Source organism: Sarcophilus harrisii, chromosome 5 (genome assembly GCF_902635505.1).
Source record: "Sarcophilus harrisii chromosome 5, mSarHar1.11, whole genome shotgun sequence".
Lineage (NCBI taxonomy): Eukaryota > Metazoa > Chordata > Mammalia > Dasyuromorphia > Dasyuridae > Sarcophilus > Sarcophilus harrisii.
The window spans coordinates 222,719,545-222,743,509 of record NC_045430.1 but is presented as its reverse complement, the minus strand read 5'-3'; the positions used below and the strand labels follow the sequence as shown (position 1 = coordinate 222,743,509).

At 35.9% G+C, this 23,965-nt stretch overlaps 2 protein-coding genes across 11 annotated transcripts in view; one reads left to right on the top strand and one right to left on the bottom strand.

Annotated features, from left to right (window-relative positions):
- Positions 1–14,357, top strand: part of LOC100914224 — a 42,130-nt gene extending 27,773 nt beyond the window's left edge. For 4 of the 9 annotated variants that reach the window (XM_031939727.1, XM_031939732.1, XM_031939734.1 and 1 more), the window contains 8 exons: positions 139–219; positions 454–534; positions 2,108–2,203; positions 3,428–3,547; positions 5,365–5,448; positions 8,943–9,014; positions 9,600–9,741; positions 12,096–12,192. In XM_031939727.1, the coding sequence (XP_031795587.1) occupies positions 139–219; positions 454–534; positions 2,108–2,203; positions 3,428–3,547; positions 5,365–5,448; positions 8,943–9,014; positions 9,600–9,741; positions 12,096–12,111 (692 nt within the window). In that variant the 3' untranslated portion in view covers positions 12,112–12,192. The other 5 variants (XR_004229765.1, XM_031939730.1, XM_031939731.1 and 2 more) reach the window with 5 other exon arrangements.
- A 3,817-nt stretch (positions 14,358–18,174) lies between these two features.
- The window catches only part of ITGB1 (integrin subunit beta 1), a 49,746-nt gene continuing 43,955 nt past the window's right edge, over positions 18,175–23,965 (bottom strand). Inside the window, exon 16 of one of the 2 annotated variants that reach the window (XM_031939722.1) lies at positions 18,175–19,461. In XM_031939722.1, the coding sequence (XP_031795582.1) occupies positions 19,396–19,461 (66 nt within the window). In that variant the 3' untranslated portion in view covers positions 18,175–19,395. The remainder of the gene's footprint in view (positions 19,462–23,965) is intronic. The other variant, XM_031939721.1, reaches the window with a different exon arrangement.

Here is a 23,965-nt window from a genome sequence, read left to right as displayed (position 1 = left end):
AGAGGAAAAAAAAAATAAATCAATGGACTTATTTAGGGAGAAAACTTCTGATTCTTTCCCACAGTTTTTATAGTAGATGTCTTTAGACAGAGATTTTCCCTCTCTCTTAATCGAACTCAGAATCTATATTTATTGTAGCCAAGAAAATGGGTGAGTTTGAAGGCCAAAGTCTTTTGCCAGAGTGGAAAGATCAAGATAGTCAACCTAGCACAACTAGTAGTAAGTATGATTTTAATATAATAACACAGAATATCATGTATTCACAACTTAGAAATATTAGAGAGGCTTTGTTTGAATACTCAGTTAAAGTCTTTTAAGAGGAAAAAAAAATAAATCAATGGACTTATTTAGGGAGAAAACTTCTGATTCTTTTCCACAGTTTTTATAGTAGATGTCTTTAGACAGGGATTTTCCCTCTCTCTTAATCGAACTCAGAATCTATATTTATTGTAGCCAAGAAAATGGGTGAGTTTGAAGGCCAAAGCCTTTTGCCAGAGTGGAAAGATCAAGATAGTCAACCTAGCACAAGTAGTAGTAAGTATGATTTTAATAAAAACTTAAATATTTTAAAATGCATTAATTAGAAGTTTATTCTTTGGTGCAAAAATGAGAATCAGTATTGTTTTTGTTAACCATTGTATTTTCCTTTGCTTTGTAATATCCTTAGAAAAATAAGAGGTAATTTGATAAGAGCTCTCTTTCTCATATTCCTCTGAGTCTACAAATTATGAGTAAAAGCCTTTATACAGCTTATCCCCATGGATTTGATAATCTATCAAACATATAAAGAAAATAGTTAATATAGATATTTTAGTGTGTGTTACGTGATCTATTAGCACAGAATATCATCTTTTCACAAGTTAGAAATATTAGAAGGACTATATGGTTGGATACTCAGTTATGAATTTTTAAGAGAAAAAAATAAATCAGTGGTCAAATTAAGGAGAAAACATTTAATTCTTTTCCACAGTTTTTTCACAGCAGATGTGTTAGTGTTTTTTTTCCCCCTACCTAAGAATTTTATTGTTTTCTGGGTGTGGGTGTTCAGGTCATTCATATGGAATAGTTTTTTTAGGTTGGTATCTTACAATATAATAGTTCATTGTGGATACATCAAATTCAATAGGTACAGCTTTGAAGTGGTACACTCATAGCCATCAATGAAACTCTTATCTTTTATCATTTTAATCTAAACTACAAATGTTGAAGGATATTCAATTTTGATTTTTTTCAAATTCAAATTTCTATCACATTATACAATTTATTAAATCCATATTTAACAAGTTAAACATATTTAAAGGATTAAAATGAATAAAAATAGAAAATTTAGAAAGCATGTTTGCCAAGTTTTCTTTCTAACTGAAGTCAGAGTTAAGCCATCCCTTGGTCTTTTGAGTAAAGATAACAGATTTACAGCCTCTTATCCTGATTTGTCAAATTCCTCTGACCTCTCTATACCATTAATTCAAGGCCTTAATCTCATCATTCTATGTGGGCCAGGCATAAAATGAGTCAGCTTAAACCTTAATTTCCAAACCAATTTCCTGATTGCCAAATGCATAGAATCATTGAATTCACAATTGAAATATATGTTTTTTTTTTCTTTGTATGTTTCAACCATTGCTTGAAGTTGCCTCAAATTTCATAAGGATTTTTTTTCTTCTGTCACTTGAAAAAACAGTTCTCAAGACTTCCCTTAAACAATCAGTTATATTATCATAGTTTTTGCTCCTCAACCTTAGTTATTATCTTATTCTGCACAACTTGGCCAATAGAAACTGGATACTTTTCCTTCCTTTTCCTATTCTTTTGTGGTCCTTGTGTTTTACTTCTGATTTTGACTGATTGTTCCCTAGAGAGTGACTCCTTTATGAACCCTAAATTTCACAAAATAAAGACAAAACTGGGGCCATACATTAGGAGCTTACTGATTTAACATCATTTGTTGGTTTTTATAAAAAATACAAGTAATGAAACAGTTAGTGTCGTGATTTGTTTACATATATACATGCTTTTATGTAGAAGTTAAAAGGTTTGTAGATAATCAGTTAATAATTTTGTTTTCATCTCTGACAATACCAATTTCCTTTTTCCCCTTTCATCATAGCTGATAAAAAAGAACAAGAAGAACCTTCAGGAATTTCAGATGTGATTCCCTCAATTACAAGTCTAATTAAACAATTAGACTTAGACAGAGTAGTTGGTAAGTAGGGAATTATAATGGTACAGTTTTGAAATTCATTTACATTTAAGGGTGGCAAAAAAGATCTAGAACTTGAATGAAAAGTATAGTGCTTTTTTAAACTAATAATGAAAAAAAATGAACAAAAAGCATTGGCTTTTTTCTTGAATGATTTATTTCCTTCTAATTAACCAAACAGCAATATTTATGTGGGGGGGAGGGAGAAATAGAAGATAATGTGAATTTCTTTTCATTAAGGAGCTTACAATATATTGAAAAATGCAACCTGTGAAAAAAATAATTAGATTCTAGACCTAGGTTTGTTGGTTTCACAAAATCTTAAACATGATAATGTAGAGTTCAGTTAGTTAACTCTCTCCTAGATGTGTAAATCCCCTGAGTGCTTTCTGTGAACGGAATTAATTTTGTCGTCAATTCCACTTTTTAATAGTTCTGTTTTAGGCTTAAATCAGAACTATTCTGAGCTAAAATATACCAACCTATAAATTGTATTCACTGATTTTAGTTCTCTGAGCCATGTAAGATACCTAAATCGTGTTTCATAACATAGTCCTTCAATATTTGATGACAGCTATGATGTTCCCAACAAACCCTTTCTTCATGTCACTAATAGCCTTGATTCCTTCAATGTACTTTATATGGTATGGCTTCATATACCTTTTTAAAATACAGATTCTTGAATTGAATTCTAACAAAGACAGAGTAGAGTGAAACTTATTACCTCCCATATCTCTCTCTTTTCCTTCCATTGTAATGGTTTAAAAACAGCAGTACTTCTAAAGGCTTATTTTACTTCAGACAAGTACATTCTAATCTATGGAGAAGCATGGCTTCTAAATGATGTCTAACTTGTGGTCCCTTCAAACACTAGGATTATATGACCACTCCTGGTCTTCAGCAAATGTTGTGATTCATGTTTTGATGATAAAGTGATAAGATTAGTTGTGTAGCACACCTACAGGTATATAATTTAGGGGATGGTGATAAGAAATATACAAAAAAAAATGTTATACAAATCAAAGAAATTAAATACATTCAAAAAGACAAAGTATAGAACATCTCCAGGTATAGCCTTGATAAATTGTGAGTGAAATTATTGTTAGGCAACAGTAACTTGAAGCTGTCTACTAAGCCCAGGAGGAATTGGAGTTATTCTGTCTATTTACCAACGAAGTCATAGATCTTGTAAAGTACTGAATGAAATCCTTTTTTAAATCTCTTTAGAGATAAGCATAGCTGATTTATTAAAGGACACAAAAGAAGTCAGTTTTACTCCAGCACGGGCAGATGTTTCAACAAAAACTGTGCCTTTCTCAAAGCTTTTTCAACAAAATAAAATATCTGGTAAGAGAGACTGTCAGTAGGTATTTCTTAAGTATTCTTTACAAGTCAGGCACTGTATTAAGATCTAAAGGTATTAAAAAAAAAAGAGGGGGGAGAGGGGCTCCCAATTTAATCACAGAAACAATAAATAAATATGTACAAAGAAAATTATATTGGATAAATAGGAAATAATTAATAGAGGGAAGATACTGGAATTGATAGGGAATGAGAAAGGCTTCCTCTTGAAGATAGGATCTTAGCTGAAACTTCAAAGAAGTGAGAGAAGCCAGGAGATGGAACCTTGGAGAACACTTATGGTTGATTTTCAGATGTGACCTGGGTGAGGTTCTATTAAAGGAGACTGTGAAGGGGTGATCCAAAGGGTAAAAGGAGAAACCAGAGAAAGCAGTGTCCCAATAATCTGGAGAGAACTGAGTATAGCAGTGTCAGAGGCTGCAGAGATCAAGAATAAGGATTGAGAAAAGGCCATTGGATTTGACAGGAAATCCCTGACTAGTTAAATGATGAGATTGGAACTCAGATTTTAGTGAATTAAGAAGAGAGTGAGAGATGAGAAAGTGGAGGCACTTATTGCAGTCATCTTTTTCAACGAAATTAACCACAAAAGGCAGAAGAGATATAACATGATGGCTACTGTGAGGGGAGGATCAAATGAGGTTTTGTTTGGAGAATGGAAGAAACATGAGTATGTTTGTAGGCATTAGTGAGGGAGTCAGTAGATAGAAAGACATTTGTAAGACAAATTCAAATAAGATAAATAGATTTAGGAGTAGAAAGATTAGAATTTCTAATTATTGGGACACTAATACATTGTTGATGAAATTGTAAACTGATCCAACCATTCTGGAGAGCAATTTGGAATGTGCTCAAGGGGCTATGAAACTGTCTTTTAAATCCAGCAGTCTACTGGGTCTGTATCCCAAAGAGATCGTAAAAGAGGAGAAAAGACTCACATATGCAAAAATGTTTGTAGCAGTCCTTTTTGTAGTAGTAAGGAACTGGAAACTAAGTAGATGCCCATCAGCTGGAGAATGGCTTAATAAATTATGACATATGAATGTAATGGAATATTATTGTTCTATAAGAAATAATCAACGAGATGATTTCAGAGGCCTGGAGAGATTTACATGAACTGATGCTAAGTGAAGTGAGTAAAAGCAAGAGATCATTGTACACAGCCATAGATTATGTGATGATTAATTCTGATGGACGTGGCTCTTCTCAATAATGAAATGATTCAGGCCTGTTCCAATAGTCTTATGAGGGAAAAAGCCATTCGACCAGAGACAACTATGGGGACTGAGTGTGAATCAAAGCATAGTATATTCACCTTTTTCTTTGTTGTTTCTTGTTTTTTTTTTTTTTCTCATGGTTTTTCTCCCCTTTTAATCTGATTTTTTTTTTTTTTTTGCTCAGCATGATGAATATGGAAATATGTTTAGAAAAATTACACAAATTTAACCTATATCAGATTGTTTGCTGTTTCTTCGGGAGGCGGGAAAAGGGGAAGGGAGGGGGAAAAATTTGGAACACAAGTTTTGCAAGGGTGAAACTTTGCATGTATTTGAAAAATAAAAAGCTATTATAATTTTAAAAAGAACTAGTTACAACTTTGTTAAGTTATGATTGGAATAATTGTTTTATTCAACAGCAACAGAAATTCATGAAGGCTCTCTAATAAAGTAATGGATTTATATACTGGTCTAACAGGGAGTAGCTGTTTCATTAGCTTGAATCATTAGCTCCCACTAATGAAAGACTGGACTTTTTAAAGCATTGAATTATATCTCCTTTTATTTCTTTGGAAATAAATATAGGTTTACTAAAGGACAAAAAAGACGGTGCAAAATTAACACAGATGGATGTGTCCCAAGAGCCTTTTCCACCAAGAAAGAAATTTGGTAAGGAAGAGTAATGGTCACTGATTAGTGAGGATTAGCAAGTGGGCCAATATGTCTGGATTACAGTGGGTATATATAAGACTTGACAACAGATTGGGTTTGGGGGTGGTTCATGATGCATGAGGGACAGAGAGTTTGGACAAGGATTGAGGAAGTATGATTTCAGATGCTAGGAAAGAGTAAGTCTGGCATGAATATGATTCCCTGTACATCGAACATCTCTCTAAGTCTTCCTACATTTCCTTCCCTTCCCCAATTCAAAATCTGACCCTTACAATTCCAAAACTCTCTAAAACATCTTTACAATTTCTCCTCTTCTTACTTTTCTTTCTTCCTGTTAATATCCACTCTTTCCCATCTTAGAGACTAATTTTCTTTGTTCATTTGGTCAGATATCCTTCTGTTTGCCCCAGATCTAGCACCAGCAATTCATTATGCATCTTCAATCTTTCCTCACAGGTTCCTTCTCAGCGGCTCACAAGCATGATCAGATGTCCTCAATAAATCCCACCAAATAAAATTCTCCTTCATCCTTTCCCTCGGTCTGGCTAATATGCTATGCCTCTTCTGCTCTACTCTATCTTAAATTATTTTGGCAGTTGTGTGAGCAATGAATTAGAAGACAAATAGACTGGAAGAAAGGATGATAATCAGATGGATAGGCTAGGAAAGATATGACTGGGGCTTGAATTAGGGTTTTGGTCATATAAGTGGAGAGAAGGAGCAGTTAGTGCAATAGATAAAATACCAGGCCTAGAGTCAAGAACACCTGAGTTCAAATCTGAAATCAGATACTTCCTAGCTGTGTGACCCTGGGCAAGTCACTTCACCCTGTTTGCCTCAGTTTCTTCATCTGAAAAATAAACTGGAGAAGGAAATGGCAAACCAGTCAAGGAACTCTGCCAAGAAAACCCCAAATGGAATCATGAAGAGACAGATATGACTGAAAGAAGTGCACAACAAAATGCAGAGAAGATAATGCAAGAGATGATATGGAGCTAGAACATCAGCTGGTACTGGAATGGGGACTATGGGAGAGTTAGGTATTGAGAGAAATTCCCTGGACTTAGAACTTGGATCACTTAAAGGATGAAGGTGTTCTCAGCAGAAATAGTAAATTTAGAAGTCAGCTCTAGCAGGGAAGCTAGAGATTCTGTCTTTGATTGATCTTGAGATGCCAGTGGGCTCTCCAGGGAGAGATGTCCAGCAGGCAGCAATGAAGCCAGAATGGAACTCAGAAGAGACCATTTGTCTAGATATATAGATTTGGAAAATTCTCTGGAGAGAGGAGATATGTGAAATGCTTTAGTACTTTGCTTGGCACACAGTAGGCACAATATAAATGATATGAGTGAGTGTGTCTGTGTGTGTGTGTGAGAGAGAGAAAGAGAGGGGAGGCGGGGGAGAGACAGAGAGAGGAGAAATGAATTTTCAGGTTCTTTCATTTCCTGTTTCACCCCAACTTCTGTGCTGCTTAGGATAACTCCTTGCAAAATTGGAAAAAGAGGTAGACTTGGACATCCAGCCCCTCTTAGTAAAGTGATAATCAGACATCACTTAGAAGTGGGATATCCATTTAAGCTAACTTATTCACTACAATAGAAGAACTTCAAAGGGAATAGGACGAGTGGAAGATGGCAAGGAATGAGTGTATTAAAAGGGCATTACAGGGTAAGTAAAGGAAAATATTCTGGATCAAGAATAAAATAGCACCTTTGAATAATAGCATTAATGAAGCTGGTACAGTTATTGATAATACAAATGTAGCCCTTGGGTCCAAGACTTGAGTCATGAATGGACCTGCTCCATCCTTTGGCGGGGACTTTCTTACTCTCTTGGCCTCCTAGGCCCCATGAAACATTTGGAAAAATTCCTGCATTGTATCCTTTAGTTTAGACTTATATCCCTTCTTGTTAAGATTGTTATATTCCCATTATTACTGAACTGAGGATCTCACACCAAACATTCCCAGTCACTGGGATGCTCATGGCACTCAGTGGGGACATTGCTTGGCTGAGACCCTGCCCAAGACTCTTCCATCTCCACCAGCTGTCATCCCCTATCCTTCCTCCCTTTCGTGACAGCTACTCGAGGTCATCTGCCATCAGGACCTCCTTCCCCTCTCCTAAAATGTCTTTTTTTTTTTTTTTTATTTTGTCTCCTGAGTTAGCAATGATCTCTTAAGCTCCAACTCTCATGACCTTTTCTCAGTCCTTGTCCTTTTTGCGTCCCTGCAAGTCCCTGTCCTTTTTGCGTCCCTGCAAGTCCCTGACTTGGCTAATCACCTTCTTCTTGATATTCTCTTTTCTCTAGTTTGTTGGGCCCCACTTTCTCCTGATTCTCCTCTTACCTATCTGACCTTTCCTTCTTGGTCTTCTGTGTGGTGCCCCTCAGCTGTGGGTGTCCCCTGATTCTCTGTCCTTTCTCCTCTACTATTTTGCTTGGTGATCTCACCAGTTTCCATGGATTTGATTATCATTTTGAAGCAGATGGTTCTCAGATCTATTTATCTAGCATTAACTTCTATCCTGATCTTTAATCTCACATTTCCAATTGCCTGTTGAATATCTTGAACTGGATAACTTATAGACATCTTAAACCAGGAGCGTGCCGGTATATATTTAACAACTTGCTCTCTGGGGAAAAAATACATATATCCACTTTTAAGTTTAATTTGCATGAGTTTTGTATTCTCTCATTTCCTTAAATCTAGGTAATCAAGAAAACAAAAAATCCAGTCTCAAATTCCAATTTCCAAGGTGTAAGCACTTACACTGAAAATTAAACAGCTTGTGAGCTGGTTTGAGATTGTTATAGTACACTTCTTCTGATACACTCCTGTCTTAAACTGAACATGTCCAAAACTAAACTTATGTCTCCCCCCAAAATGATCCTTTCCTACTGTTTTCCAGTCACCCAGATTCATAACCTTGATATAATCCTTGCTTCCTCCCTCTTACTCCACCCAACCACTTCCAATCACCCAAATGTTGCCAACTTTACCTTCATAACATCTCCCTTTTGTCCCCCTTCCTCTCCTCTGACACCGCCATCAGCTTGATGGAGTCCCTTAATCATCTCACTTCTGGACTTTTTGTAGTAGCCCATTGGGCGGCTTCCCTGCCTTGAGTCCTTCTCCATTTAAGAGCATCTTGTACTCAGTAGTCAGACTGATGTTGGCAGGTGTTGAAAGGATGGCTACCCTCCTCCTCATTTGTGACTGGCCCTTGCACAGGCCAGAATGAGCCCTCGAACCAACCAGGGCTGTTGTGATGAGGTTCCATGAGGTCATAAGAAAGGAGATTGTATATAGCAGAGGCTCCCCAGGCAAAGGAGTAAGGGAAGACAGGAAACCGTGCACAGCCTTTGGGATGAGGCAAGTAAGACACATGATAGAAAGTACAATGTCGGTGATGTGAAGGATGCTAGGGAGGGACAACATCAAAGAGAAGACACCAGGCAACTTTGCTTTTCTCCTTTATCCATCAATGCAGATACACTGAAAGACGGAAGGGAATATACAAGCAGAGCAAAAAAGAGCCCTTCATTTCCATTTCATAAGAAAGGTAAATATTATCTATCAAAGAAGCCATAAATAGAAAAGGAGTATTTGTAAGCTCATTAATACTAGGACTGAAGAATCATCCTATATATTTTCAGTGATTTATTTGGATAAATTTTGACTGAGGCATTTGAGTTTACTGTAATCCTTAGAGGACTCGTCCATGATCCAGTCTTGCTGACATGTACTTGCTTTTAAGACCCAGGAACTCTTTGGAGTTAGAGCAAAGGGTACAAGTAGTTTCCCAGAATCCCAGATTGTTCTTAGTTTAGGAGCAGGTCAGTTCCACTGATTCATGCCTCCAGTGTCCGTGATCCTGTGGCCTGACCCCTTGGGATGGAAGATGCGGAACCTGCTGTGCACTCTGATTAGCTCCCCTTCTCTCCAAAACAGTGAGCCAGAAGCCAGATCCTGGGTAGCCGGTCTTGTGTCTGCCCAGGCTCTCAGACCAGTGAGGGCAAGATGCAGCTACCTCCTTGCCAATGTCTCCTTTCTTTTCTCTTGCTCAAAATTATCTTTAGATAAAACTAATTTGACTGAGTATCATAACAAAATAGAATGCCTCATTTCACCTATCTTTCTACTGAAGCTACAGAGCAAGTTTTTCCAAAGGAAAAAAAACAAGCTTCCTCTTTGAAGTGCTTCATTATAAAGCAGCAAGTGAAAACACCTCAGCTGGACAGAAAGAACTGCCTCAGGGACAGGCATTTTCCTCCATTAATTCTTGACAGGTAATTTAGATATAATATTTTAATTCTTATTAGGATATTGTGAAAAGGGATTTCATTAGGGAGAAACAAAAAATTAGTTTGTAGGTAAGCCTTAATGTCATGTACTCATTTCTGTGATTAATAGTGTAAAGGAGAATATAAATACAGTGACTTAGGTCCATCTGATTTACATGAGCCTTTGGAATGGCCATCCCAGCTGGGACACCCCAAACACACTCTTTTAACCCTTTATGAAATCTGCTTCTGCAGAGGATGCTCTCCCCCCCACCCCCCATGCCTATCCTAATTTATTAGATCCACCTTTATTTCTTTATATTTTTTAATTTTTCAAAATACATGCAAGTAGAGTTTTCAACATTCATCCCTACAAAAATTTGTATTGCATATTTTTCTCCCTCTGTTCCCACTTTCTCCTCCCTTGGACAGCAAGTAATCCAATCTATGTTAAACATGTGCAGTTTTTCTAAACATAAGCATATGTTCCCTTTATCATGTTGCACAAGAAAAATCAGATCAAAAGGGAGGAAAATAAGAAAAAAACAAAGCAAAAACAAAAAAGTTGAAAATATTATGCAGTGATCCAGTCTCCATAGTTCTTTGAATGTGGATGGCACTTTACATCCCAAGTCTATTATAATTGCCTTGAATCACCTCTTTGTTGAAAGAACTAAGTTCTTCACAATTGATCATCACATCTTGTTGTTGCCGTGTACAATGTTCTCTTAGAGAGTAATATTCCGTAACAGTCATATCCATAACATTCAGTCATTCTCCAACTGATGGGCATCCACTCATTTTCCAGTTCATTGCCAGTAGAAAAAGGGCTGCTTCATTTTTTGCAAATGTGGGTCCTTTTCCCTCTTTTATGATCTCTTTGGGACACAGAGCCAGTAGTAAAATTTTGGATCAAAGGGTATGCGGTTTTGTAGCCCTTTGGGCATAGTTCCAAATTGTTCTCCAGAATGTTTGGATCATTTTACAACTCCACCAACCATGTATTAGTGCCCGTTTTACCACATTCAGAGGCACTTTTAAACTTTTGCCTTTCAATAACATGAAAAAAACAAAACAAAAAGAAAACCATTTAACTCCGTATTCCCACTTGGGTAAGCTATAAAAACTTAGAAAATACATGAAGATCTGTGTTATGGTTTCCAAGATAAAAGAGGAAGGGGATTTAGGGAGTGTTGGTTCCATTCTTTTCTATGGAGGAATAGAAAAGGTGGGAAGCAGACTACCAATTCTTGGGGCTTGTGGGAAGGAAAAGGGAATAAAAGGAAGATGATTTGGAGGGTCAAGCTGGAGATGAGTTACAGTGGCAGGAGATTCTCATTTCCTGTCTTCCTCAACTTCTGAAGGGCACAACACATAGTAAGCTTCTGTGCCTCTGAATTGCATGTATTCTTTCTATATCTTTATGGCCCTTTTTGGTTCTAAATACTATCATTCCACTCAGGCAGGAATTCTCTTTGGCTGGCTGCTGCTGCCCTTTTCCATCTTCTGCTTTCCCAACATTTGAAATCCTTTCTCCAATGAAGGGCACCTAGCTCAGAGATAGGGAAGTCACCAAAGAAGATCCTCCCTCCAATAGGAGGACATGTGCTTTTGGCATCTCAAATAGGCCTCTTTTCACATTCTCCAGAGGAAACAATGCTACTGGGTATGGTTCTATGGTAATAATAGCATTATTTACCATCTTCATCATGGGTTAAACAGGCTTTGTTGTTGGCTTGGTAAATTAACTTTTGTGTGTGCCAGAGTTGAATAATTGTGGGCAATTGGATAGATTATATCTGGGCTGTGGATTTTAACATCCTGATGGAAAGCTTGTCTCCTAATGTAAAGAAATGCTCTGCCACGTTGTTCTGCACAAGTTAATCTGCTTTTCAATTTGGTCCTTTATTATTCATTCAGATATTAAGTTGTACCTAACTCTCCATGACCCCACTGGGGCTTTCTTGGCAAAGGTACTGCAGTAGTTTGCCACTCCTTGTCCAGCTCATTGTATGGATGAGGAAACTGAGGAAAGCAGGGTTAAAGGACTTGTCTTGGATCACACAGTCAAGTGTCTGAGGCCAGAAAAGGGGAAGGGGGGGGGAACATGGAACACAAGATTTTGCGAAGGTGAATGTTGAAAACTATGTTTATGTGTAATTGGAAAAATAAAATGCCATTAAAATTGTTTTTACATCTAACTGGGGGAAATAAAATGTAATTATTTTTTTAAATGTTTGAGATACATTAAAAAGGGGACTATTAGTCAAAAAGGATTTAAAGTCTTAATTGAGCACTCTTCCCCATTGTTGATTTATTTTCTTTTAATGTGATGACAATGTACTTTTTAAAATTATAAGCAGAAAAGGGAAGTGAATTACCATCCAAATTACAGTCAGCCAGAGATATTTTACTCCCGTGAACAATTCCTTCAGTAGAAAAAAGGAGATATATTCAGGTAATTACATTTATTTTATATCAATAAAATAACTGTTTCATATATTGCTGGTAAATATGCTAATTAAATTTAATCTGTGAAACACCAAGGCATGTAATTTGAAACCATAGTACTGAGATCAATGCATTTTTTCCAGCAATCTTTATGCTACTTTTCGTTAAATCAAATAATGTTGGCAGAATTATTTTTAGTAAGACTTTATTAGCAGTAGAAAATATCAACATGAAAATTTAATCCTTAAAGATTAAACTTTTACTGGCATCTTGGAGTTTTAAATTTGAAAATGATTCTCTTATTGCATCAAAGTAATTTTGCTTAGAAAAGACATTAATTCCTAACCTCTAGGGAAGTGCCATATTCTGTAATTTGTTAATTTGAAATATGAAATCCTCCACAAGATTTCAGTATCATTATGGCATGGAAGTGACTGTGGGTAACAAAACAAAATTAAAGAATTCTATCAAGGGATCAAAAAAGGGCACAAGGGGGAAAAGAATTAAGCATAACTTAAAGAGAAGAGCAGAAGAGATAGGAGATCACTTAGGAAGTAATCTGGCATGAAATGATGGAGATCTAGGAGTAAGCTGCGAGCAGAAGGGAAGAAACTAATCTTGCAGACATTTCAAGGGAATAAATGATCCTACTTGTTGCAGATTATGTCATAACAAGAAGGAAGAACCACAATGAACCCAAGATTTCTTGGTGGAGATCCTGGAAGAATGTTGGTTCCACCAAAAGAAATGTAGACTTCAGAAAAAGAATCAACCAACCAATCAATGAGTGTTTTATTTATTACACACCGACTATGTGCTAAGCATTAATGATACCATTATACTAGTGAGACAGTCTTTGCCCTCAGGAAACATATTCTATTATGGGGAAACAGTAATTATAAATGAGCTTTCCAGCGGTTTTACCTGCATTGTAGCAGGGTCATGCATAAATGCTTCCTATTTCTGAAATCATCTGAAAGTATTTAGTAAGAGTCAGCACATGAAGACTAAGACTATGAAGTGAGGAGAGGGGAAAAAAAGTTGGTTAGTCGAGGCAACCCTCAGCACCACAAAAGGTCTAGATTAATCTGACCCTTATTAAAAGGAAAATTTAGATTATCAGTGATGGTAATTTAGAAAGATAACTTTTATCCAGAGCTCTTTATCAAGAACATTCTTTAACTAAACATTCACAAAGCATCTTCTAAATAAATGCAAGTGGCTTCTAGGCAGTCTTCAAGGATAAGCTATCAATTGATATTAGGCCCCTCAAGTTCATCATAGCACTAAGAAAAGCAGCAAATAACTACAAAAATTAGATAATTATATAATATGATAAGATTTACCAATAACAGTGGCCAGGACATGAGAGGTGGTAGATTGCTGGGGATCTACAGGAATTCTGCTTGATCTTGTATTGATCAAAGAACCTTTAAAGGAGTCACTGCCAGTTCTGTGTATTAGATGGCTTCTTGTTAGTAGATATGTGATTATTTACAAGGCCTAATTAGTCAAATATCTGACAGAAACATTTGAATTTAGTAGTTTCCAAAGAAAGGATTTACATTTGAGAATGTAAATTCTCTTAAGAGGGCTTTGCAAAATCTCAAGAAACAATGCCTGATTTGTCCACTGAGCAATAACATACATTTAAATATTGGTAAATAAAGATGCTAGAATTTGAATTTTCAAAAAATCATAGCTACCTACCTCTTGCTTTATTTTCAGGATCACATTTTATTTCCAGGAAAAAACTTCATGCCACAAAAGACAATGCTACAATTGAGAAAATATTTAAATGATGTCATTCTTCTATGTAGTTTACGTCATCAGATTTGTTGTACTTTGAGGAAGTATAAAATATTAAAATCTATTGGGTGTAATTGTGAAATAAGATCTATGAAAATTTATTTTGGGAAATGCCACTATTTTCAGTGTCAAATTATCAATCAAATGAAACTTGTATTCTTAGGAGTAATTATCAAAAAAATTTTCAAATTTTGAAAATATAAGAGGGAAATACACAAATTAGAAGCCCAATTTTGTTCACATACTAAATATTAAATTCTCAATTTGTGTTTGCAGAATACCCTCCTAAATTGAGTAGAACTAGGAAACTCACAGCTCTTTATTTGAAAGAGCTCAAAAGCTAAGTGGGAATAATCATGGAAAACAATTTTAATTGGTATTAAGCAATGAGGATAATAAGAAAAAAAAGGAAATCTTTTTAAAAATGTGAAAGCTGGGGGCAGCTAGGTGGTGCAGTGGATAGAGCATCAGTCTTCAAGTCAGGAGGCCCTGAGTTCAAATGTAGCACTTTACACTTCCTAACTGTGTGACCCTGGGCAAGTCCCTTAACCCCAACTGCCTCAGCAAAAATAAATAAAAATTAAAAAATAAAAACTATTAAAAAAATGGGAAAGCTATCAGTTCTTCAAGAACTCCTAATTCCAGGGATGTGTAAGCATCCTTTTTCAATTCTTAATTCCTCACAATATCATACTTATTTAGTGCAGATAAAAAGAAGCCTCATCTAGGCTCCCAAATGACATTTTTAAAAACTTGTTTTATTCTTAAATTTATTCTTTATTCAAACAAAAGAAAAATATCTAATGCTTGTTATTCTGAAATTATATGAAAAAGCTGCCCCCTTCCCCTTTATGGCAGGTCTGTTTTCTAAAAACCCTTATTAGAGAAATACTTCCATCTATAAACAAGAAACACATATCCCAGCTCTTCATGCTCTGGACACAGAGGGACTTGGTTCAATTGTAAGTGTAATCTCCAAACTCCAAGTAAAAAGAAAAGAAAAATACTTTCTGACCTACCCACCTTCCCCCTCCCCCCATGTCCCACCCAGTGAGAAATCTCAAAACAAAACAAAACAAAACAAAAAAAAAGTCGCTTTGAATATAGCTCATGTCCAGGATCCCCCTGCACCACCTAGCTGCTGCTCCCTGTAATAGCCTTTGACTCACTTTACCATAAGTCATTCTTCTCTCTCTGTGTCTATCCTTTCCACAGCCACCAAAACAATTTCCTGAAATGACATCGGATCTATTTATCCTCTCCTCAGGAAGTGCTGATGCCTTCCTACTGTTTCTAGGATCAAATATAAACTATAAGGTCCTCTTTAAATTTTAAAGCTCTTACCACCTGGTTTCATTCTCCTTTGTTCATATCATACATTCCTCCCTTTCCCAAGGTACAGCCAGACTGACCACCTTGCTGTGTTCCCACATCTGGGCCTTTGCATTGTCATGTTTTTCATACCTAGATGTCCCTGCCTTATCTCTACTTCTCAGAATCCTTTGTTTCCTTATAAATTTTGTTGAGGCACCATCTATATGAAGCTTTTCTTGCCCTTACACATGCTAATGCCAGTGCCCCCCAAATCTACCCCATAACGATTTTGTCTTTTGCTCATCCTCAGGACTGGGCTGCAGGCTGTTTCCTCTGACAGAATGTGAGTAACCAGTCCTGGAGTCAGAAGGACCTGAGTTCAAACCTAACTAAAGATACCTGACCCTTACTAGCTTTGTGACCCTGGGCAAGTCACTTAACCCTGACTGCCTCACAATCCCCCCCCTCCTACCCCCCAATAAGCTATTACAGTAATCTAGGTGATTAGGCTAAACTAGATGATGGCCATGTGAATATAAAAGAGGGGACAGATGCAAGATTATAATATAAGGGGAGAAGATGATATCTGGTAATTGACTGGATATGTGACATCAAGGATAAAAAAATCTGTGAACCTATGTGACTAGGAATGATTGTTGTGGGGATTTGGAGGGAAAAGATGATTCAATTTTAACCATGTTGAGTATGAGATACCTTATGGAATATGCAGTTGAAATATTCAATAAGCAGTTAACAGATATATGCTGGAAACTGGGGCTAAATTACGAAGAAAAAAGAACTGAAAAATATTTACAACCAAATGAATGTTCCAAGTTACTACTAATAAGAGAAATACAAGTCAAACAGTCCTTGAGGTTTTATCATACATCCTGCAAATTGGTTAAGGAAAAAAAATGGCGGAGTATTCTGGAACGATAGGCACATCAATACATTTGTGGTGGAGCTGTGAAATTGTACCCAGTTAATAGACATCTACTATGTTTTCAATTCTTAGGTATCAAACATTTTGGAGCGTATGGAAACTTTCTTATTATCAAAGGCATCCTTAAGTCTAGCAGTGGAGTCTCCGGTTCAAAGGGTACAGACATTTTGGTTGTACAGTTTCACAGCTCTAACACAAATGTATTGATGTGCCTATTGATACACCCCCAAAAGGTACAACCATTTTGCAAAGCAGTGGTGTATTATGCAACTAAAGTGACTAAAATGTCTGTACCCTTGGAACCAAAGACGCCACTGCTGGACTTAAGGATGCCTTTGATAATAAAGTTTCCATACGCTCCAAGATGTCTGATACCCAAGAACTGAAAACATAGTAGATGTTCATTAACTGGGGCACAGCTAACACTGTTCTCAGCAAGGCTCCCAGCCTGGCCCACATGCTGAAGCACCTGACCCCTAACGTGACGAGAGGACCTATTGCTTCTACTTAAAGCAAAACACAAGAATGGCAGCCATTATTTACCTAGATCCCAGGCCCTCCCAATTCCAACCTACACCAATGTGCAGAGGCACCCTGTGGAGACACGAGGCTGAAGGAACAGCACAGAGCATTGTCCATCTGTTGAAGTTGACCCAGCCTCACTTCAGGACACTGGCTCATGAAGTAGGAAACCCTAAACTCAAGAGAGGCTGTTGTAGAATATAAGATAAACATATAAAATCATCTACATTCTTACTAATAAAGATTTTTTTTAAAATCACACCAACAGAAACTATCAAGTATTGGGGAATTAACATACGGAAATATACAGGACCAACATGAGGACATCTATAAAATCACAAAACAAAAGCAAATCTAAATAACTGAACATTCAATGTTCAAATAGTGAATATAATAAAAAGTGACATTTCTAAATTATAAATGAAAAATTGAAAAAACCAAGGACATTCAAGAATTATAAAAATCATACAATTTACTTAAAAAAAAAAATAAGGAAACAATATCAATTTGTGAAGTGTGATTTACATCCCATAACATAAAGTATCAAGACCACTTGCATTGGAAAGAAAAAGAGAAACATGTCCAGGAGAGATACAATGAATACTCAACCATATGTGTAATAAGATTATTTAGCCTGTAAATAAAAATGAGGCAAAGAATTTAATATTTAACAAACATAATTGGGGAAAAGGTTGGTAACATAGCTAGAAAAAGCTTTACAAGAACATCTCACACCATGTGCTTCACTGCATAAGAGTGAAATAGCTGAACCTTTTTTTTTTTTTTTTTAAATCAATCCCCATATCAGATTTCCTGAGTTATCTCATGGCTTTTTTGTGGTATACACTTCATAAACCGTATGCTCTGGAGCATATCTGATGAATAGGCTACATTCAAGAGAAAGAGGGCAGCTGGACACAGAACAGCTGCTATATTGAATCTTAGAATTGGAAAGAACTTTAGATGTCATCTAAATCCTTTCTCCCATCTGATGCCAGGAATGCCTTCTATAACATTCCTGGACAGATGAGCTCAGAATTTCCATTTGCCTTTTTGTCTTCTCCCATCCAGGATTCTCTTCCCATTTCCTCTCTTCTTCAACCTGCTCCATTTGAATACCTTGCAAAAAATTAGCAGGGTTGTCCCAAAACACAAAGGGTCATTCCTCCTTTTGGGGGTGCATCTGTCCCAGCTTGAAAAACTGCTTTGCTTCCTACTCCAGGTCTACCCAACACTTAAAAAGCAGCAAGTCGGGAACTTGTTATTCTGCAGTACCTCAATAACAGTAGTAACAGAACATCAGGATGCATGCTTAGGCATTAACACTACCCCCCTTGTCTACCCTGTCAAACGTTTTTGGGTGGGAGAGAGAAGAACACATGATACAAAGAGAACAAACCTAATTTGGGTATTTTAGGCATTTTTATTCAATAAATAACTTCAATAGCACTGTAAAAAGTGAACAACTGTTAAAACAAAAAGGCACTTAAAACAAGAACGTGACTAGTAGGGAACAAGATGGGCAATTCAAATGACCAGAGGCAAATGTACAATGTTCTGTTATGGCACTTGTGAAAAATAAGAGAGGAGAGCAATGATCTTCTTGTGCATCACAGTAAAACCTCTTGTGTTTGCTGAAAAGGCAGAATTTACAGCTGAGGTGGCAAAAGAAAAGTGTCAATACAAAATTTTACAAAAAATGGTAATCAAATACATTAAAAGATTAGAAATGGTGACCAAAAGCACCAGGCTTTCAACAAAATAAAATAAAATAAAATAAAAGCATTTTAAACTAAAAAGTCCCTAGTCAGCAGACACCACATGAATTAAGGCCTTTATGTAAATAATATTTTTCAAGGACTGCTTTGCAGGATAGTTTGCAGTAAATAGGCCCCAGCTTGAATTTACAAATAAAGGCATAAAATTACCAAGCACCAGTAACTCTTGAAAACAGCACATAGATTTTTTTTAAAAGCTATTTTCCCCCTTCCTAATATTTCCAATTCATTCCACATTTTTTAGTTCTCCAGTAGACAATAGGAAAATACTAATTAAATATTTTAAAAAATTTTAGGCATTTGATTCTCAATTTACTTAATTTCCAGCAATGTAATCAATCAGAGGCACCTCACAGGCAAATCTCAATAAGATAAGTTCAAAAGCAATATTTCTAGCTAAGCTAATAGTTAAGTAATTACTTTGGATTCAATGTATTTGCAAATTCAAGCCCTGATATTTTTGTCAAGCTAAAATTCCATTTAATACTTAATGGATAGACCTCATCATGCTGATTACTTTAACCAATTCCCTCTCAAAGTATTGTTAGCAGTATCTTATTTTTCCTAAAGACAACAGCTCAGGAGGGAAAAGATCAAAAGGCACAATGTGACCTCAGCTGACTAGGATCAAGATCCTATCTCAAGTTTTCTGTCAGTCCCTGGCACTGATTATAACTCTTTACTTGAAAAAAAAAATTATACATACTGTACATTTTCAGAACCTGCATAGGAAACACATACATGTATGAGTTAGTAAAACCACTGCGGTACTGCCCTAAAGCTATCTTACTGTGACTATAAAAACTGCCCCTGCAGACAAGATTGTGGACTTGCATAGCGTGCTCATTTGCCCTCATACTTGGGGTTGACCACAGTTGTCACTGCACTCTTGTAAATTGGATTTTCACCCTAAAAAAGAAAGAGAAAATAAATTAGTCATATTGTGAAGTTAAGCTATGTGTTAGGACACCACATAAAACCAACTGTTACATTTTCTTTAATCAGGAATGAACATTAATAAAAGATACCAACAGAACCAAAGCTTTTTTCTATGGTTGAATAAAAAGGTATTCAAACTATACAACAGAATTGACAAAAGGTAAAGAATGTAAAGAAGCTTGTTGGTGAGGCACAAACTGGTGCAGAATAAAGAAAGCAGCAGAACCAAGGGAACAATACATAAGAATCATAAAAATATAGAGAATACTAAAAGATATCAGAATTCAGATTAATGTAATTGTCTTGGATTCCAGAAGACTAATGATGAAACACACTTGCTTCCTCCCAGTAAAGAGGCAGACAATGGATATGGAATGGTGTATTCTATGTCCCCCATGTTTGATTTGCCTTAATTGTCCCCTGTATCAAGGGAAGATTTCACTGGTGGCAGTGTTAGGGGTGGAGAAACTGGTACTGAAAAAACTTAAAAAACATCAATTAAAAACAATTTAAAGGCATTCAAACATAATCAATGCTATTTCAAACACATTCAGACTTCATTCACTCTTCCCTAAGGGGTATACTTAAGTCTTTTATCATGCAAGGAATGTGCCTCCTGCCAGTATTTCCTCAGTGACCACTTTTATGCATGATTTGAAGAAAGCACGACTCCTCTGGGGTTTAGCTGACTATATTGCTACTTATACTATTACTGGACATGGAATTCTACTTCAAAGGATTCACTCAATCAACATTTATTGAGTGAATGAATGGAAAGACATCTAAATTATCAATGGTTCCTCCACCTGTAGGATAAGAACTCCTTCAAATTTTGAGGGGACAATGAGAGTTTTCCAATATGTTTAGAGAGTTCAGGAAACTTTAGGGTAAATCTACCCTAAAAATCATAGAGACTGACTAAATAAGTAACGTCACTGGATTACAAAAAGCGAGTATGATGATAATTACATAATTCTTCGGAAACTTATTAAAATGTTTCTTTTTAATAATCATTATCCCGGTAAGAGATCTAAAAATCAAAATATTGGCACATTTTCAAAGTCTAAATAGCAAAACCACCTAGATCATATGAGATTCCAAGTTGGTCCCAATTGTGGGAACTCCCAGCATGCACAGGCAACTACATTTTATGAAGGAGAAACATCATGGATCCCAGTTAAACAGTAGCTTCAATTAGACTTGTGCATAGATTTGCTCTTTTTTTGGGGGGGAAGTTGTAGAAGCCTAACTCGAGACCACAGGTTTATCTGAGGATGCAAATGACTCTAATGCTGTAGAATGTACTCTATAGAAGCAACAGAGATGTCATTTAAAAAGATGAGTTTAGAAATAATTTCAGAAAATATTACTTTGGTAATTTTAGTGAAGTGTTTATGCAGGTCTCTTTGGGTGACAAATCTGCATGATATATCATATGACTACATGGGGAGTTGGGAATTCATAAGATTAGATGCACAGAAAAATAACATAAAAAGATAGTATTGACCTCTACACACACACACACACACACACACACACACACACAATCATCAAAAAAAATCTGTAGTGAACTATGGAATCAACCACAATAATTCAGCTGAGTAGCCGAGTTAATATGTCACAGACATTCAGAGTCAGACCATGTATTTAATAAGGTCCTATAAAAATGGTATTCTATACATTTAACAAAGATGAAGTGGAGTTGGGCAGGAATTTATACTGTGTAAGTTAGGAAACCAAAGCAGTACTGTTGATTTTACCACAGATTTTACCAAGGTATTTTGGCCAAATCATCTAAACTTATTCTGCTCCTATTCCTCCTCTTGCAAGTAAGTGGTTGTTTTTTCTTACAGAGATGTTGTTAAAAAAAAAAAAAAAACACACACAATATATCATTTATAATAATTTAATAACTTGATTTAAAAAAAAAATAAGGTTCAGAGCAGCTAGGTAGCACAGTGGATAGAGCACCAGCCCTGAAGTCAGGAGGAATGAGTTCAAATCTGACCTCAGACACTTAACACTTCCTAGCTGTGTGACCCTGGGCAAGTCACTTAACCCCAAATGCCTCAGGGGAAAAAAAAAAGTTCAAAAGTTGGTACCAAATAAGAGATTTGATCCCCCTTCCCACTTTGCAGAGATAGAAGATTCCACACTGAATATACTGTCAATTTTTAAAAAAAATTTACTGATTTTTAAGAATTCTCTGGGAGAGGAAAAAATAATGCAGGGGAAATTTAAATCATTAAAAAACCCAAAATCATTTTAAAAATCTATTTTAGTAAAGAAAAATATAGTTCAGTGTTTTAGATATGCTAGCTTTAAAAAATAGCAGATCACAAAGCAATTTATTTTGTATTTGCTTCTAGCCCATTTATAATTATACTGGTAATTTGACAATTTCTCATAAAAAAGTGAAATCATATTTGGACAATACTGATTGACTCAGAGAACAGTTTAGTGAAAGACCTTACCTTACAAGAAAAGTCATTGCATAGTCAAACATTTCACTGAGTATTTGCAAGGTAAAGCCAAATGAGCAAAAAACCTAACATGCAAAGTTAGCAGGTCAAATTAAACTAAGAGCACATGCCTGTCCAAATGAAACCATTAGGCCTGGTTTAAATTCAAAAGAAACTAAAAATAACCCAGACTAGTTTCTGTTAGGTAGAAAGAAAGGGAGATGGGTAGAAATGGGGAACATGATGTTAACATCACAAAAATTAAACCAAAGATTCTTGGCAATGTACTACAATAAAGATTCTTTTTCTTTGAATGAATAAGTGAAAGACAATTACACCAGCCACTTGGATTGATTTACATTGTTTTTCTATTTAAATAAAAATCTATCCAGGGAAGAAAAACTTCTCTGCTCCACCCAAACTCTAGGAGTCTGTATCTCGATTAACAGTGGATCTTTACATTACATAGTCATCTTGAAGGTTCACAACTTCCTCAAAACACTCTGACATTCTGGCTCTATATTTACAAAGTTTTTCACTATTCTCTTTCTCTTTACTTGTTTGATGTTCCCTACCAGTTTCTACTGTTGCCCCTATTAGTCTGAGAAATGATATCTAGGAATATCTTTTTATATAGTAACTTGCTAAGATTACATTCATTCATTAATCAAAAAACAAAAACCAAAGAGCTCTCAAATTCTATAGATTGAACATTTTAAGCAAAAGAATTACTTCCATTTTGTCTTAATTTGTGTATTGACCTACTTAGTTATAAATAAAATTATTTTCTCAAAGTACTATACATTCAGTCCTTTCTAACTCTGAAATCTGAGCTGAAGATCCTCAAAATCTAAGTTCTAGAAAAATGTGGTGACTTCCCCTAAGTTAAGAGAATATTGTTTAGTGACTCAAGTTTTCCTAAATCCCAGCTTGATACTTTTTCCCCCCACTAAGTTATATGAGAGACAGGAGAAGCTTAATAACAGTAGTATTTTGTGAAAAAACAAAACCTATTCAAATGTATGAACTTGAAAAGAATTCTCTACTACCAAGATTAAGTTGTTCATCTGAAAAATTTTAAAACTGGCTGAGGAACGCAAGAAACATCTAAGAAATAATTACTTTTAACAAACTAATACTTCAATGTAGCTAGCAAAAAATTTGTAAGAATTTATTAAACATTCGTTTCTGCTAATTTATCATTCTATAGGTAAATCAATAACATAGTTCAAAATACCATCCAAGAGGGGGTACAATTATGAAAACTATTTCTATATCTCAGTGGCCGCCCCATCAATATTTTTCTGATCTGGGTACAAATCTTCAACAAGATCTATGCTACCTTTTCTGTCCTTAACCATAAGAGGTAGTGTGTGAATCAGAAAGAACATTGGCCCCAGAATAAGGGGATCTTGCTCACTCCACCCTGCTCACCTTTCCTCTTTTTCTTATATTTACAACCTACCACAGAACTTTGCAATCCAGTGATACTGGTTTCTTTGCTGCTCCTCACATAGAATTCTCCACTGGCGAACTCTGGCCATTTTTTTGGGCTGTCCCCCATACCTGGAATGCTCTCCCGCCTCCTTTATAGAATTCCTGTAAGTGCTGGCTAAAAGCCAATCTTCTATAAGAAACCATTACCAATTCTTTGTAATTACCTCTATTGGTTGATTTTCAATTTATCCTGTATGTTTAACTTGTCTGTAAAGTTATTTGCATGTTTTCTCTCTCGATTGTGATATCTTTAAGATAACTGTTCTATTTTTACCTTATAAAATTAATAGTCTGAGTGTTCAGCGCAAGCTGCATATGTTCATGAATTTTAAAAACTTACATTAAAATTTAGTAAATATGTCAGTCAAGTGGAAAATAAATTCACTAAGGGAGCTTGCCTTGGTTACTGCCTGGATTTGAAGAATGTATCAAATGGAATTCATCTCAAGCCCATACAAATAAAAACACAAAGTTTTCAAATTACTATTATAAAGATTCCTTTCCAAGCATTTCCA